This window comes from Lampetra fluviatilis, chromosome 9 (assembly GCF_964198595.1).
Source record: "Lampetra fluviatilis chromosome 9, kcLamFluv1.1, whole genome shotgun sequence".
In the NCBI taxonomy this organism is placed as follows: domain Eukaryota; kingdom Metazoa; phylum Chordata; class Hyperoartia; order Petromyzontiformes; family Petromyzontidae; genus Lampetra; species Lampetra fluviatilis.
In genome coordinates, this window is record NC_136283.1 from 6,603,674 (window position 1) to 6,616,016 (window position 12,343).

At 40.2% G+C, this 12,343-nt stretch overlaps 1 protein-coding gene across 20 annotated transcripts in view; it reads left to right on the plus strand.

Annotated features, from left to right (window-relative positions):
• The window catches only part of LOC144934165 (sorbin and SH3 domain-containing protein 1-like), a 134,022-nt gene extending 123,836 nt beyond the window's left edge, over positions 1 to 10,186 (plus strand). For 15 of the 20 annotated variants that reach the window (XM_078859686.1, XM_078859694.1, XM_078859699.1 and 12 more), the window contains 5 exons: positions 1,353 to 1,466; positions 3,141 to 3,188; positions 4,995 to 5,632; positions 6,684 to 6,793; positions 7,601 to 10,186. In XM_078859686.1, the coding sequence (XP_078715812.1) occupies positions 1,353 to 1,466; positions 3,141 to 3,188; positions 4,995 to 5,632; positions 6,684 to 6,793; positions 7,601 to 7,662 (972 nt within the window). In that variant the 3' untranslated portion in view covers positions 7,663 to 10,186. The remainder of the gene's footprint in view (positions 1 to 1,352; positions 1,467 to 3,140; positions 3,189 to 4,994; positions 5,633 to 6,683; positions 6,794 to 7,600) is intronic. The other 5 variants (XM_078859701.1, XM_078859704.1, XM_078859685.1 and 2 more) reach the window with 4 other exon arrangements.
• Positions 10,187 to 12,343: the final 2,157 nt, after the last annotated feature.

Genomic DNA, 12,343 nt, shown 5'->3' on the forward strand with positions numbered 1-12,343 from the left:
TGTTTAGGTGAAAGCGTGGCCTTAAATCAGAGCGTAAAATTAAACAGAGCCTGACAAAATGAGCCAGGAATTCTCAGAAGTATTTTTTGGAAATTTCCGGGCTGTGCAAGAACCACACCATCCACGGTTCATGATTCACTTTTAACGAAAACATGATTTGTATGTATCATTAAGTTCCAGCTTATTCTTTATGTTTTGAAATAATTTGCATGAGCTGTAATGCAAAGTATATTTCAAATGAAATATATATATTTCAAATGAAATATACTTTCACTTGTTAAAACAAAACTTTTCAAGTAAACTCTTGGTTGACAGAATGCATTGAGTCTTGTACTTTAGGAGGAATGTAATACAAAGGTTAAAATATATATATATAATATTTATTCACGTAAACATTTAACAATCTTTCTGAAAACCTATCTCTATAATAGAGTCCAAGATAGCACATTTTCGTTCAAGGGTGCCCAGTTTGATGTCACATCCTGATAGCACATTGTGAGCAAAACAAAGGTGGCCATGGTGACGTTGAAACAGCTGTGACTGACCAGCTCTAGGCAAAAGACGGCAATCCTGTGACGATGATCAATAGATGGACTGTACATTGAATTGGTTTTACAATAACACTGTATTATGCTCAGTTTCCATTTATTCTTCAGTAAAACGACAAATCTCACTTTGTTGGCTTCAATTTCATTAAAGCGCATTGAGATATTAGCCAAGGCTCAGTGTAAGCTGCAATTGTTATTATTACTTCCTAACCGTGAGTGTTATGATTAAAGGATAGTGTTATAGATTTAACGAGACACGTGGTCTCTGTTGTACTTATCAGCATTAAGAAGGGTGGTCATTTATTGTAAGAGCCACGCTGCCTGGCATGTATCATCCTCACACTGCACAACATTGCAATCAGTACATTTCATGGGTGATTGCCACCGCCCCATTCTCATCAGACTACCGTAAGACAATGTGCTGCTTTAATACTTGCGACCATTATAGAATTAATCATTTTACAACAATTTTGACATTCATTCACTCACCGAGTGCCCTTTTGGTTCATTAGTTGCCTACTAATCAATGCATTCATTGCACACATGTAAGGAGGCTTACACGTACTCGTGGTACTTGAATGATAGTTGTTTTTATTCACAAATATGCATCTCTGTACTTTTTCTCCGTCCATTGATTGTTTAAGTTTTCCAATCACATATTCACCCGTGGATATTCCTATTCATCCACAACGTACGACTGCTTCCTTGCGAGCAGCTTGATACATTGAGCTGTAGGTGTGTGTGTGTGCGCCGGGTGGCTGGAGTGTGACGGCAAGGCGGGGTCCGTGTGTTGTGGCCCCACAGCCTGGTGTGTGGAATGACGAGATGATGTGGGGTCGCCGTTCCCGCAGCCCTGTGCCTTCCCAGCCTCCCAGTAACTCGTCCCCATTGCGAGGAGCAGGCACCCACTCCATCAAGGTACTGACCCTTATAGTCCCATACCCTCATCATCCCTCTCTCTCTATCCCACGCTCTTTGCGTTGTCATCCCGGTGTCTTCTTGGTTCTTTCGGTAAAGTCACGTAGAAGGGAAATAATAAAATAATAAAAATTTAACATAATAAAATAATTCTCACGACGTTTCGGCCACAACGCAAGCAGCCGTCGTGAGAATTATTTTATTATGTTTTATTTTTATTATTTTATTATTTCCCTTCTACGTGACTTTACCAAAAGAACCAAGAAGATGAATCCCTGCAGTCACGAAAGCTTTAAATCGATATGCTGTCGGTGTCACGTACGTATGTATGTTAAACTTCTTTCACCACCATGCGTAGCCAAGCGTGCTAATCGGAGTTGCCGGGATAGATACTTTGTCACAAGATAAAGTGCCTATTCGAATCTCTGGCACAGCAGCGCAACCCTTTGTGTTAGAGAGCGATCCGCGCAAGAATGTGTGTTTTCTAGCGCTACCTCTGAGATTCTTGGGAGCGACCTCTAGTCAACACAGCAGAGGGAAGCATGCACCTACCGCAGCTGAATACGGCAGTAATGTTGATCACATGACAGCCACATGAATATATTCGTGTTTGTAAATTGTCAAAATGTCTCCTACATGTGTGCGTGTAAATGATTATTCTTTCATCTATACTTGTCAACAAAGTTAACAGATACATGAAAACTGGTTTTGAAGTGTATGTCTGTGTACAACGGTGTGGTGAAATTATTTGATGCATTACATGCGTAATGTGATTAATGTGATTAAGCATGTCAAGACCTTTAACGTTTCTTTGCTCGTCATGCTTTTGCTCATTTGTTCCTGCAAAGCTGTTTGTTTAACATATGCTCCAGCGCTAGAGCTTGCATGTGGGTCATGTCAGTTGGTGTTTCTTGGCAGATGTGTGATTGTAATGGCCCCACAAATCATGAACAGTGACCTGTGCTTATTTGAAATAATTATTTCAATGCAGCTGTCATTGCTCAACTGAGTGGCATGGCTGTTGGTTATGGAGTGAGGTAACTACCTCATAATGTGAATATACACTTACCCCTTGTAACAATAATGGAACCTTCTCACAAATAATGCCCAGGTTTTTTTATTATATCTGAAATATTTGATTACTTTAAGGACGTGTTCAATATTGGCATCTTCCATCCTGTATTTGTTAATATAAGCTATCCTGAGGTGGAGGTGTGATTCAGTGGCTACTAAATAAATCGGACGGCAGATAATTTCACCGCCGAGTAATATCTGAACTGGTGCCCTGTTGATCCTTTCACCAACCAAATCAACATTTGGCATCATTGGCAAGTGTGGTCAAACACCCGCCCCCCCCGACCCAACACCCCCCATGAGCAATGACATGAAAAACTTGCTTCCAGCAGTCGACTGAAAAGGGGCTGTGAATTGTTATATTTTGTAAGCTATTTTCCGCACAGCGGGGTCTACGTCTGTAGGGAGAAATGCGCACTGAGTCACGTGCCAGCAAGTGGCGTTCAAACGGACTGTGCTGCAATACCTCCACGCGAGCTGCCCACTGCCTCTAAACCGTTCTTGGCTGCTGCATCATCCTGCCCTTCTCATTCTTGCGGCTCCATCTGTTTGTCTGCCTTTGCCCCCCATGGCCACACTTGCCTGCTCTCGTGCCATCAGCTGCTGCCTGCTGGATTGCCACTAACCATGAGTGAGGCCAGCTATGTGGTAAGCTTATAGCTCATAACCCATGCGCTCCAGTTGGATTGACATGCTTTGCAAATGACCTTCATGCCATTTCAGCAAAACACTTTAAAATATACGATTTCTAAAAAAATATATTAAGAACATCTTGAAATGACCATAAGTACGATAGTATTTTCATTTCAAAAGTACTACATTATTTAGGAATTGCAAATGTATGGTTTTAATCTAAAGTGAAGGTTATATGATCATCTTAATTTTTACGAAGCTTAAGTTGAATGACTTCCGTATAGCTAATTCACCAACAAGCATAGATTTGTGTCCTTATTTCAGTATAATAGTAGATAATATGACCATGACACTATGCTACAGGGATGGCTTTGTGAAGAATGACAATTGTGTTGATGAATGACAATTGAAATAGATTAATTGGTTTCAGGAAATAATGCAGTCAAGCACTCCAGTAATTAATAGTAGGGGGCAGTATGCACATTACATATAGAGGTGAATGAACTTGTATTATTATTTAAAGAAGCCTTGTGCAACATCAACTCAGACTGCTTTTTAAGTTTGTCATCTCTGATTTGTCAAGATCACACTGCTGTTCACAGTGAGAAATATTGTGCAACAGAGATGCCCGTGCCTGTGCATACGTAATTAAAATGTCAATACCGTGCACCGCTAATCTTACTTTAAATCTTACGTAATACACTTAACCCTCTGGTTCTCAAAAGACTGCTATTTCACAAAATGATGCATCCATGTAATTATCACAGCCTATACATGATAATAAATTAAAAGGAATGTATACTTAAAAGTAGGCTCTATTTATGATGCAGCTTCCATAAAGAATGGTGACATTTAGAATTTAAGGTCCAGAATATGCCTTTAAATCGAATAATTAAATACATTCCAGTCCGACACACACCGCTAGTCTTTGAATTGCGCCTTGGTTAGTGTGTTTGGTTGAGGAGAGAAATGTTTCGGCAAAGCACAAACAGTGTTCATTTTTGTTACCATTATAGCTGATTCATTTCCTGTTTGGAAGCTGTGTGAAGAAAAGTATTCCGCCTACTTAATTAAACCAAGTTATTTTACAAGAAAACGGGAATATTTATGCATTCATTCATTCATCTGTAGCCCAAAAACAGGAGGTCATCAGTGTTTACATAATTGAATTCCAAGTTTTACTTTTACTCTCCCATTGAAATGAAAATGTGAAAGCCCTGTTTATTCATTAATGCCTTGGTTTCTTGCACACTTCTTAAAGTGTTTTAATATATTCACGTGTAGTATATGCTCACGAAGATATACTCTCATATATATAACATAAAAAGATACTGGAGTGAAGTACATTTTTACAATAAGTTATCTTCAAGAAAATGGAAATAATGTAATCATTGAGCAGAAAAGACTTCGTAATTTTTTTTATCCATAAATCGGACTTCAGATTCGGCAACTTTAGATTTTGTGGCACACTGCAACTTATACAACAACAACAACGAAATGAAAGTCAAAGGAACTTGCATGATTGCATTTGAGCATATGCACTGTTTGAAGCATCTATGACATCCATTACTGGTAATTGCATATGTCAGCATATTACCTTTTTGCTTATAATGCGCTCGCCTTTCTCTCTCTTCCCTGCTCACGCTTCTTCTGGATTTGTCTACAACTCCTGGGCATCAAATCCTTTCTCTTGCCTCTCTTGTCACCATGGCAAAACAAAATTACATGCTTATAACCCACTGTGAAATCGCGATCCGATATGCCTAACCCTAACCTTGTTCCTTGCCGTGCTGTCGCGCCATGCCGCGTGGCTGACATCAGGAGGCCGTCTGTAACGAGATCCTGCAGATAGCCGAGAAGTCGGTGCAGTACTGCAGCAGCCTCTCCCCGTTCCCACAGTCTGAATGGCTGGGCCCGGCCGCCGGCTGCTCGTACGGCCGCTCGGAGACCGAACGTAGGCCCAGCCCCTCCCACAGAGACTATGGCCTCCGGCTCGTAGAGCCCAGATACAGCCCGAACCTGATACCCAGCGCGATGCACAGTCCCAGCATGGCCTGTCGGACCAGCCTTTCCCAGCCTGGCTCGAGGACTAGCCTGGCACGTCAGCCCGGGCTGAGGCCCAGCTCATCACACCCAGGCTACGACTCCAGGTTATACGATCCAGGATATGCCTATGCTTCAGTGCAGCGGGGCTATGCATACAGGCCTCTGGAGGTCGGCTATGGCCTTCGGTCGACAGAGCAGGCAGCCTACGAGCAGAGGGGCAGCAGGGACGGCTATGAATATCGGCTGGCAGAGAGCAGCTATAGGTCCAGACTCGCAGAGCGTGACTTTGACCAGAGGGCAATGTCGCGGCCTGGTTCAGGCTATGATAAAACACCATCTGTTATAATCTCTCAGCAGCCCCAGCCCCAGCAGCCAGTCCGCATCCCTGACGACTTCCACCTTACAGGAGAGCCGTAAGTAACATGGCATTTCATTCACACCCCAATGGCAGTTTGTGTTACTCTTGTGTTGTTGTTAGTACGCGCCAATGATTGATAAGTACTGCAGAGAAAGAGACAACAATGAAATGATTTTGGTTTAACCTGCACTTGGTTTTGCTCTCTCTTTGTCTATGTTAAAGTCCAAGTGATATCTCGCCAGTCTGTGATAACGTCCCGCGTTGAATTTGTTGAATGAAGCGTCTGCGCCGATCTGGGGATTATCCCTTCGAGTAAAGTCAGTCTCGTTCCTAAATGCACCATTTGGGCCTCGCCATGTCCATAATCTAGATTCCCTTTAAAATGAAACGTGTTCATAATGTTCATCATCATAATGATGAATCAAACTTTCTAATTAACACTGCAGACAATTTATTGTGATGTCGTCGAGGATCGCGGGCACTAAAGTAATAAACAGACGTGGGTCTGTGTCGCTGTGTAAATGAACAGGCAGTAAGCAATTAATGCGCCGTATATGGAAAAAGGTCACGCCACCGAATGCGGATGTCTTCGCTTTTGTATTGAGAGGAGTTTAGTTAACTCTTTCAAACAGAGCATGTGAATTTGAAGAAGCGAGGGTACCAACACTTTACACCGCCAATGTGTTGTAGCCAGCTATATGTAAATGGATAGAGGCTATCTATTGTGACGCAATGGTTGTAATTCATCGATGTATTATAATAAATAATTAGGACACGTGAACTACAAGCCCAATTAAATGTTAATATTTTAATTTCAAAGATTAAGTTATTTTTAAAAAATCAGAGAGTGGTCTTCATCGTAATAATGATTAGTTTTTTTTAGCACGTTCGTGATGCCGTGGGGATGTCTCAATGTGCTTTACACGCGATAAGCGCGACTCGGCGCCTGGCTTGCAAATTGACATTAGCCTGCCCGGAGTGGGTGGTGATTGCTCGAAATTGAGTTATATGCAGGTCATGTTAGACTTTGGCAAAATGTGGACCGTTTGCATTGCCTTCACCCCACTTGTGCAGAAAGAGGGATTTTGTCCGTACTGTGCGGCTAGCAGGTTCCAGGCAATTTATAACTACAAGCCCCAAAACGAGGATGAGCTGGAGCTACTGGTGGGAGACGTGGTGGAGGTGATGGAGAAATGCGATGATGGCTGGTTTGTAGGTAAGAGCTCATGGCTACATTTAAACTTAATGAAGATGTCTAAAATTTCTACACTACCATCACAAACTTACAGCATAAACATGGCATTAGCGTTATAATTAGTGGCCAGACTGCAATCATGTTTGTTTAATTTTGAATATACACACAAATTACCCATTGGCACGACAAAACATGCCCATTGTTTCAACTAGACGCCAAGATTGCGAGTTCAACTCTTTAACCATTACATGGCTGCAGCATCCTCGGTATTATTACAGAATCACTAATTCATTTATAGCAAGGCCTACCTTTATATGGGACTGATTAGCACTGTTAAAATCCAATAACAGAGGCATGTGGTTGAAAATAATGGTGCGTACGAACCTGGCTGAAAACTGCAGGCGGAGTTTGTGCTGCAGCATGCAGGCTGCTCCTACGTACGTTGAACTTACGTACGTTGAACTTCTTTCGCACCGTACGCAGCCAACCATTCTAATCGGAGGTGCGAGGGAAGGACAACAAGCTTTGAACATGAGCAGTTTTAAAGAAATGAGTTATCATTCTAGATTTAAAAGTGCATAGCTCCAGTGGCTTCCTCATACCAGAAGGAAGAGCATTCCAGATGGCTGCAGAAACGCATCTGAAAGCGTGCAATGCAGTGACCATCTTTGTTCGATGGCTAGGCAGAAGACGCACGCTGTGAGGATGACCGGAGTTCGCTTGTTGACGAGATCATGCAAGGTCACACACTTTGTATGTACTGTAATGCGTGCGGAGATGAGTTTTCGTTGTTTTGGTGACCGTTGGGTTTTCTCACTGCTTCCGCAGGTACATCGAGACGCACAAGGCTGTTTGGGACGTTCCCTGGCAACTACGTGAAGCGGGTGTGAGAGGGAGCTGCCACAAGCTACCGCGCGAATGTGTCGTGGGAAGGGGCATTCTTTTAACGGAGCTCTCTGGACAGCAAAGGCAGATGTTTGTAGAATTTATTATGCAAGACTGTAATGAGAAAAGCATATTTCTTAAAATATAATATTGATTGAATGATTTATTTTTGATTGCAAATTAGAATAAAAAAAAGATCTAAACCATTGCTTTCTTGCTAAATGTTTTGTATGTTATTGGAAGGGACGGTGTTAGGAGAAACGGATGGCTTGCCGAGTTAGGCAGTTGATAAAGTTTTCACAGTTTCGGGAGGATTTGTACTGGTTAAAGATGATTGGAAATGGTGTGACATAATGTGTATATTAAACTGAAGTTCCTTAAACATCGAGGAAACTATTTCTGTTTTAAAAACATAGACTCCCAATGAAACAGTCAGTGTTGCATTCTTCAGTGGACTTTAATATAGCCATGATATTTTATTTGCTGATATGCAAAATAACCTGCATGTTATTATTGCTTTCATTGAGTTATTGATCCTTGTATGAATACGATGCCAGTTTCATTTGTGTGCTCTGTTATTTAAGTTCAGAATGCAATTAAAATGTTTTATTGTTAATGTTTTTCTTTGTTCCGACATTGATTGAAATTTGAGAGTAGAAAATACATGTTATTCAATCAACGTGTAAAACAATATTTCATATATGAACGTATTGCTTTTGAATAATAGATCTTAACTTTTACTGATCTGCCATTGTTATTGATTTTAAATCAAACTACTGAACTATCTCAGAATGCCTCCTTCTGCTCTGTTGTGGCTCATGGTAATGTGAGAAGTAATATTTTGGAAATGAATCCTGTTACTCGTAATATTTACAAGGCAATTACCAACACGGAAGATAGTCAATGTATCTAAATTGGCACTTGATGGAGTACGCACTGCATCTGACCGCTATTTGATGTAAAATCAGCTCATTATTAATGCATTAGCCGCGCAGTGGCATTGTGCTTTGCCTCATTTCAACTCTAAAGCATGCAACTTTTAAGGACATGAATGTGCTCTGAACCGTTACACATTCGTGAATAGCCGTCTCTTATTGAGGGCAAAAATTACGCAATTTTTCAATCTTACATTTTCTAACATTTTCACAATACTTGTAGTGCAAGGTATTTTGAAAGCAAATTACATTAGGTGGACAGTGTTTTACTTCTGTGTTATTCTGCAGTGCCTACTTACGTCACTTCGAAAATCCCTGCAGGGTAAAACTGTATAACAATTGTCAAGGTGTGATGTGACCAATACAATATAGTATGGTCTCATATTAATTATATGTATCGCAGACTACAGCAAAAAGGTGACATTTGTCAATTTATTACTATGATACAAACGCAAACCCGGCAGACTTGTAATCTAAAGGCCTATAAAAGGGACTCGTCATAATGTTCTGGTGAAGGCCCCGATGGCCAAAGTGATGACGCATATGCTTTTGCATCACAGCATTATTGTAATCGCCTTATTTTTTCCACGTGTTTAAAGATGCCACACAGCATCTCAAAGAGTTTTTTTTTCCAGTGTTTCCCTTTGGCTTTATGTGGGCAATAAGCAAAGGCTCCTTGCGGTCTATGCTTCTGTAAATTATTTCGCCGGTTAAGTAAATGACAAACCATACATTCTCCATGAGGATGTTGAAAAGCCCCCAATTTCTATGGTGGTAACCAGTGTCACACTGTATAATTGTCCTGCCTTAATCACCACAATATTTTTCTGGTATTCCCCTGGCGGAGTGCCTTAATCTTTTGACTGCATCTAAGGGCAGCGTTGGGGGTGAATAGCAAGTGTAGCATGTCAACTGGGGAGTACTCTTAGTTATGATATAGTGTGCTTTCCAATAAATCGTCAAAGGAATTGGGAAAAGACACCGCACTAAGATGCACCTGCATGTAATCAAAACACAGGTGCACCGGTGTTATCTACCCATCAATGCCTGCAGGTGTACCAAACTACATTTATACTGGTAGGAACGAAGTGGACCAGACCACCAATAGATTATATCGTCCGTCCGTCCGTCCGTGTATCAACATCGCCCCCTACTGCAAACACTTGGCAGGACCCTACAAAAACCTTTTGACTCAGTGGGGCTTTCCTGGCTTAACAAGTGTAATAATACATTATGTTTATATTCTTTGGTTATTCGTTCCTACCAGCCCACCCCGCAGGGTCCTGTTACATTTGAGCAAATGGAATTGTTACGTAACTGCTCTCCACAGTTCTTAAAACAAATCGGCGTAAGTTTGTCCCCGCACATAATTTTGGTCGAAAACATTTGGGTGATTAAATATTAACCGTAAAAAACGAAACTAAATATGAAACGAAGTTATTAATATCCCCCGCTTTTAATGTTGGTTAAAACTCTGGCTTTAGGCATCAAGTGATCATTTTCTAGACTTATCAAGAAAACAGAGGCTGGAATATCTCAGATGTCTACGCAGCTGCTGCACTGTTGTATATAACGTAAACTTCAACAAATAAAACCTTTAAAAAAAATCCTTCAAATGTTTAAATATATATGATAAAAACAAAGCTACTTTGTATAGAAAGCATTCTCAACTCATAGTGGTGTTTGTAAAATGATATTTTATGTAAACTCATTTAAAAAATGTTTCATTTTGGTTTGCTACAGTACAGTATATGCAATATTTATTATAAGTGAAACTAGAGTATTACTGTATAAAGCGACTCCATTATGAATGCTTTTTTGTCTTGAAAATAATTTTTTTTGCTTTGGCAGTATATTAGTTATATCATCCAAATATTTTTGTAATGTCTTGCTATAGCAGTAATATATTTTGCATTATTGTTTTCTCACTAACTGTGGCTTGCTGCATGTCTAACGTTAATTAAAAGCTTTGAGCAAGTCACATGGCCTTATTACATACCTGCCAACCCCTTATCAGTGCCTACCTTATTACAGACCAATTCAGATTGGTCACCCCGTGCCCTTATAAATCGCAACGTTCAGCCTACAAAGTCCCATCACAGGGGAGAAACGCAAACAAATAAACAAAAAATTGTGTTGCCCGTATTGAAACGGCCGTACGCCGTATGGACCTGAAAACTAAATTTCCCTGTACAAGAATACGGGTAAACCGTATGGGTTGACAGGTATGTTATTAAGCCATTATTTATATATCATAGCTTTTTGCAGTGTAAAGGCTAAATCACTTCTCCCACTTTACGTTTCTAACACAATTTCCCCAATATAAATTCAAATGCAGAACTGTACTTAAAAGATAGGAAACAAAATTTCAAACGTGGCCATTACCCAAAGCAAAAAGCGTTTTGCCTTTGATACTCCAGATTAAGATTACAGTTTTAATTACGGAATTCTGGTAATTGGTATCGCACATGTACTTTAGGACTCCTTTGTACTTATGACATTATCCTCGCATACAATATGTATCCTTTATATGCCTTGGAGATCCATTATCTGTGCGCTGCTGTTTTCAATTTGAATTTGCAATGTTCAATAAAGTTGGAACTTTAGAAAACTTTGCCATATTCTTTTTGTCATGTTTCGTTTAATATTACGTCAGAGCACTCGCAGACCTAACTAATCACGTGAAAAAAGGATTCAATACTTTTACTCAACAATATGGTACCCGACATGTTTATCTGGGTTTTTAGTGCCACTCGTTAATTAAATTGGAAAACCATCCCAATGCAGGACCCGCCGAATTAAAGTCTTGTCATTCCGGGTTTTCTGGAAAACACTTAGGATTATTATTATTGGATTATTTTGCGCATTTTTAACAGCCATAAATATCTGCAAAGTGAACCTGTACTGTATTTTACCAATCTGATTTCATCTATAGAGACGACGTGAAAATATATTTGTGCGTACAAATTATTGTTCTCTGCTTGTAGGTTGTACCACGTGTTGTTCGGCATGATGTCTTGAGGTTTCGCTCCACGTATTGAGAGCTTAAGAAAATACATCTGGAGAGCTACACGGCACAAACAAAAAAACACCTACGCAGTCACATATAAGCATAACCACAGAGTAACGTGTATTTAACTTATTTACACTTGGTAGCTCCATTCTTTTTTTAAATCCTTTATATTAAGTTCGCTTGCTTGCTTAGGACCGTGCAAATCTTTCGGTCGTTTTTTAACGCACTTCCCGTGATCCAATCGAGCTGACATTTTCCACACAGACTCGTTGTGCGTGACAATTAATGTTCGTGAATTTTTTTTTCCAAAATTTGACACTTTTTAGGACAAAAATATTATTTAATTACCAATTGCTGAATGGTGCAATGCAATCATCTGACCCATAGGTGGCAGCCATCTCAAGCCAGAGGACGAAAGGACATTAGCCGCCACGCATATAAAGGATTTATAGTGAAAAACTTTGTTTTTACGGGTTATATTATTTTTAATGCACAGAGCGCATTTATCCTGCCATCTCGTTTGAAGATTCGGCTCTGCAGCCGTTATCTTTGGAAAACATCCATAACTGGGCTAAGAGGTACACTGCCTCTATTGTGGGGAATAGCGTAAGATAATTATTTATACTTAAAATGAATCTGGCAGCACACAAGGCTGAATATTGCTGATTTATCTTTAAAATTATAAACGTTTAATTACCCGGTAAAGTCCACTGAGCTCTTTAGCTCTTTTTCAGAAGC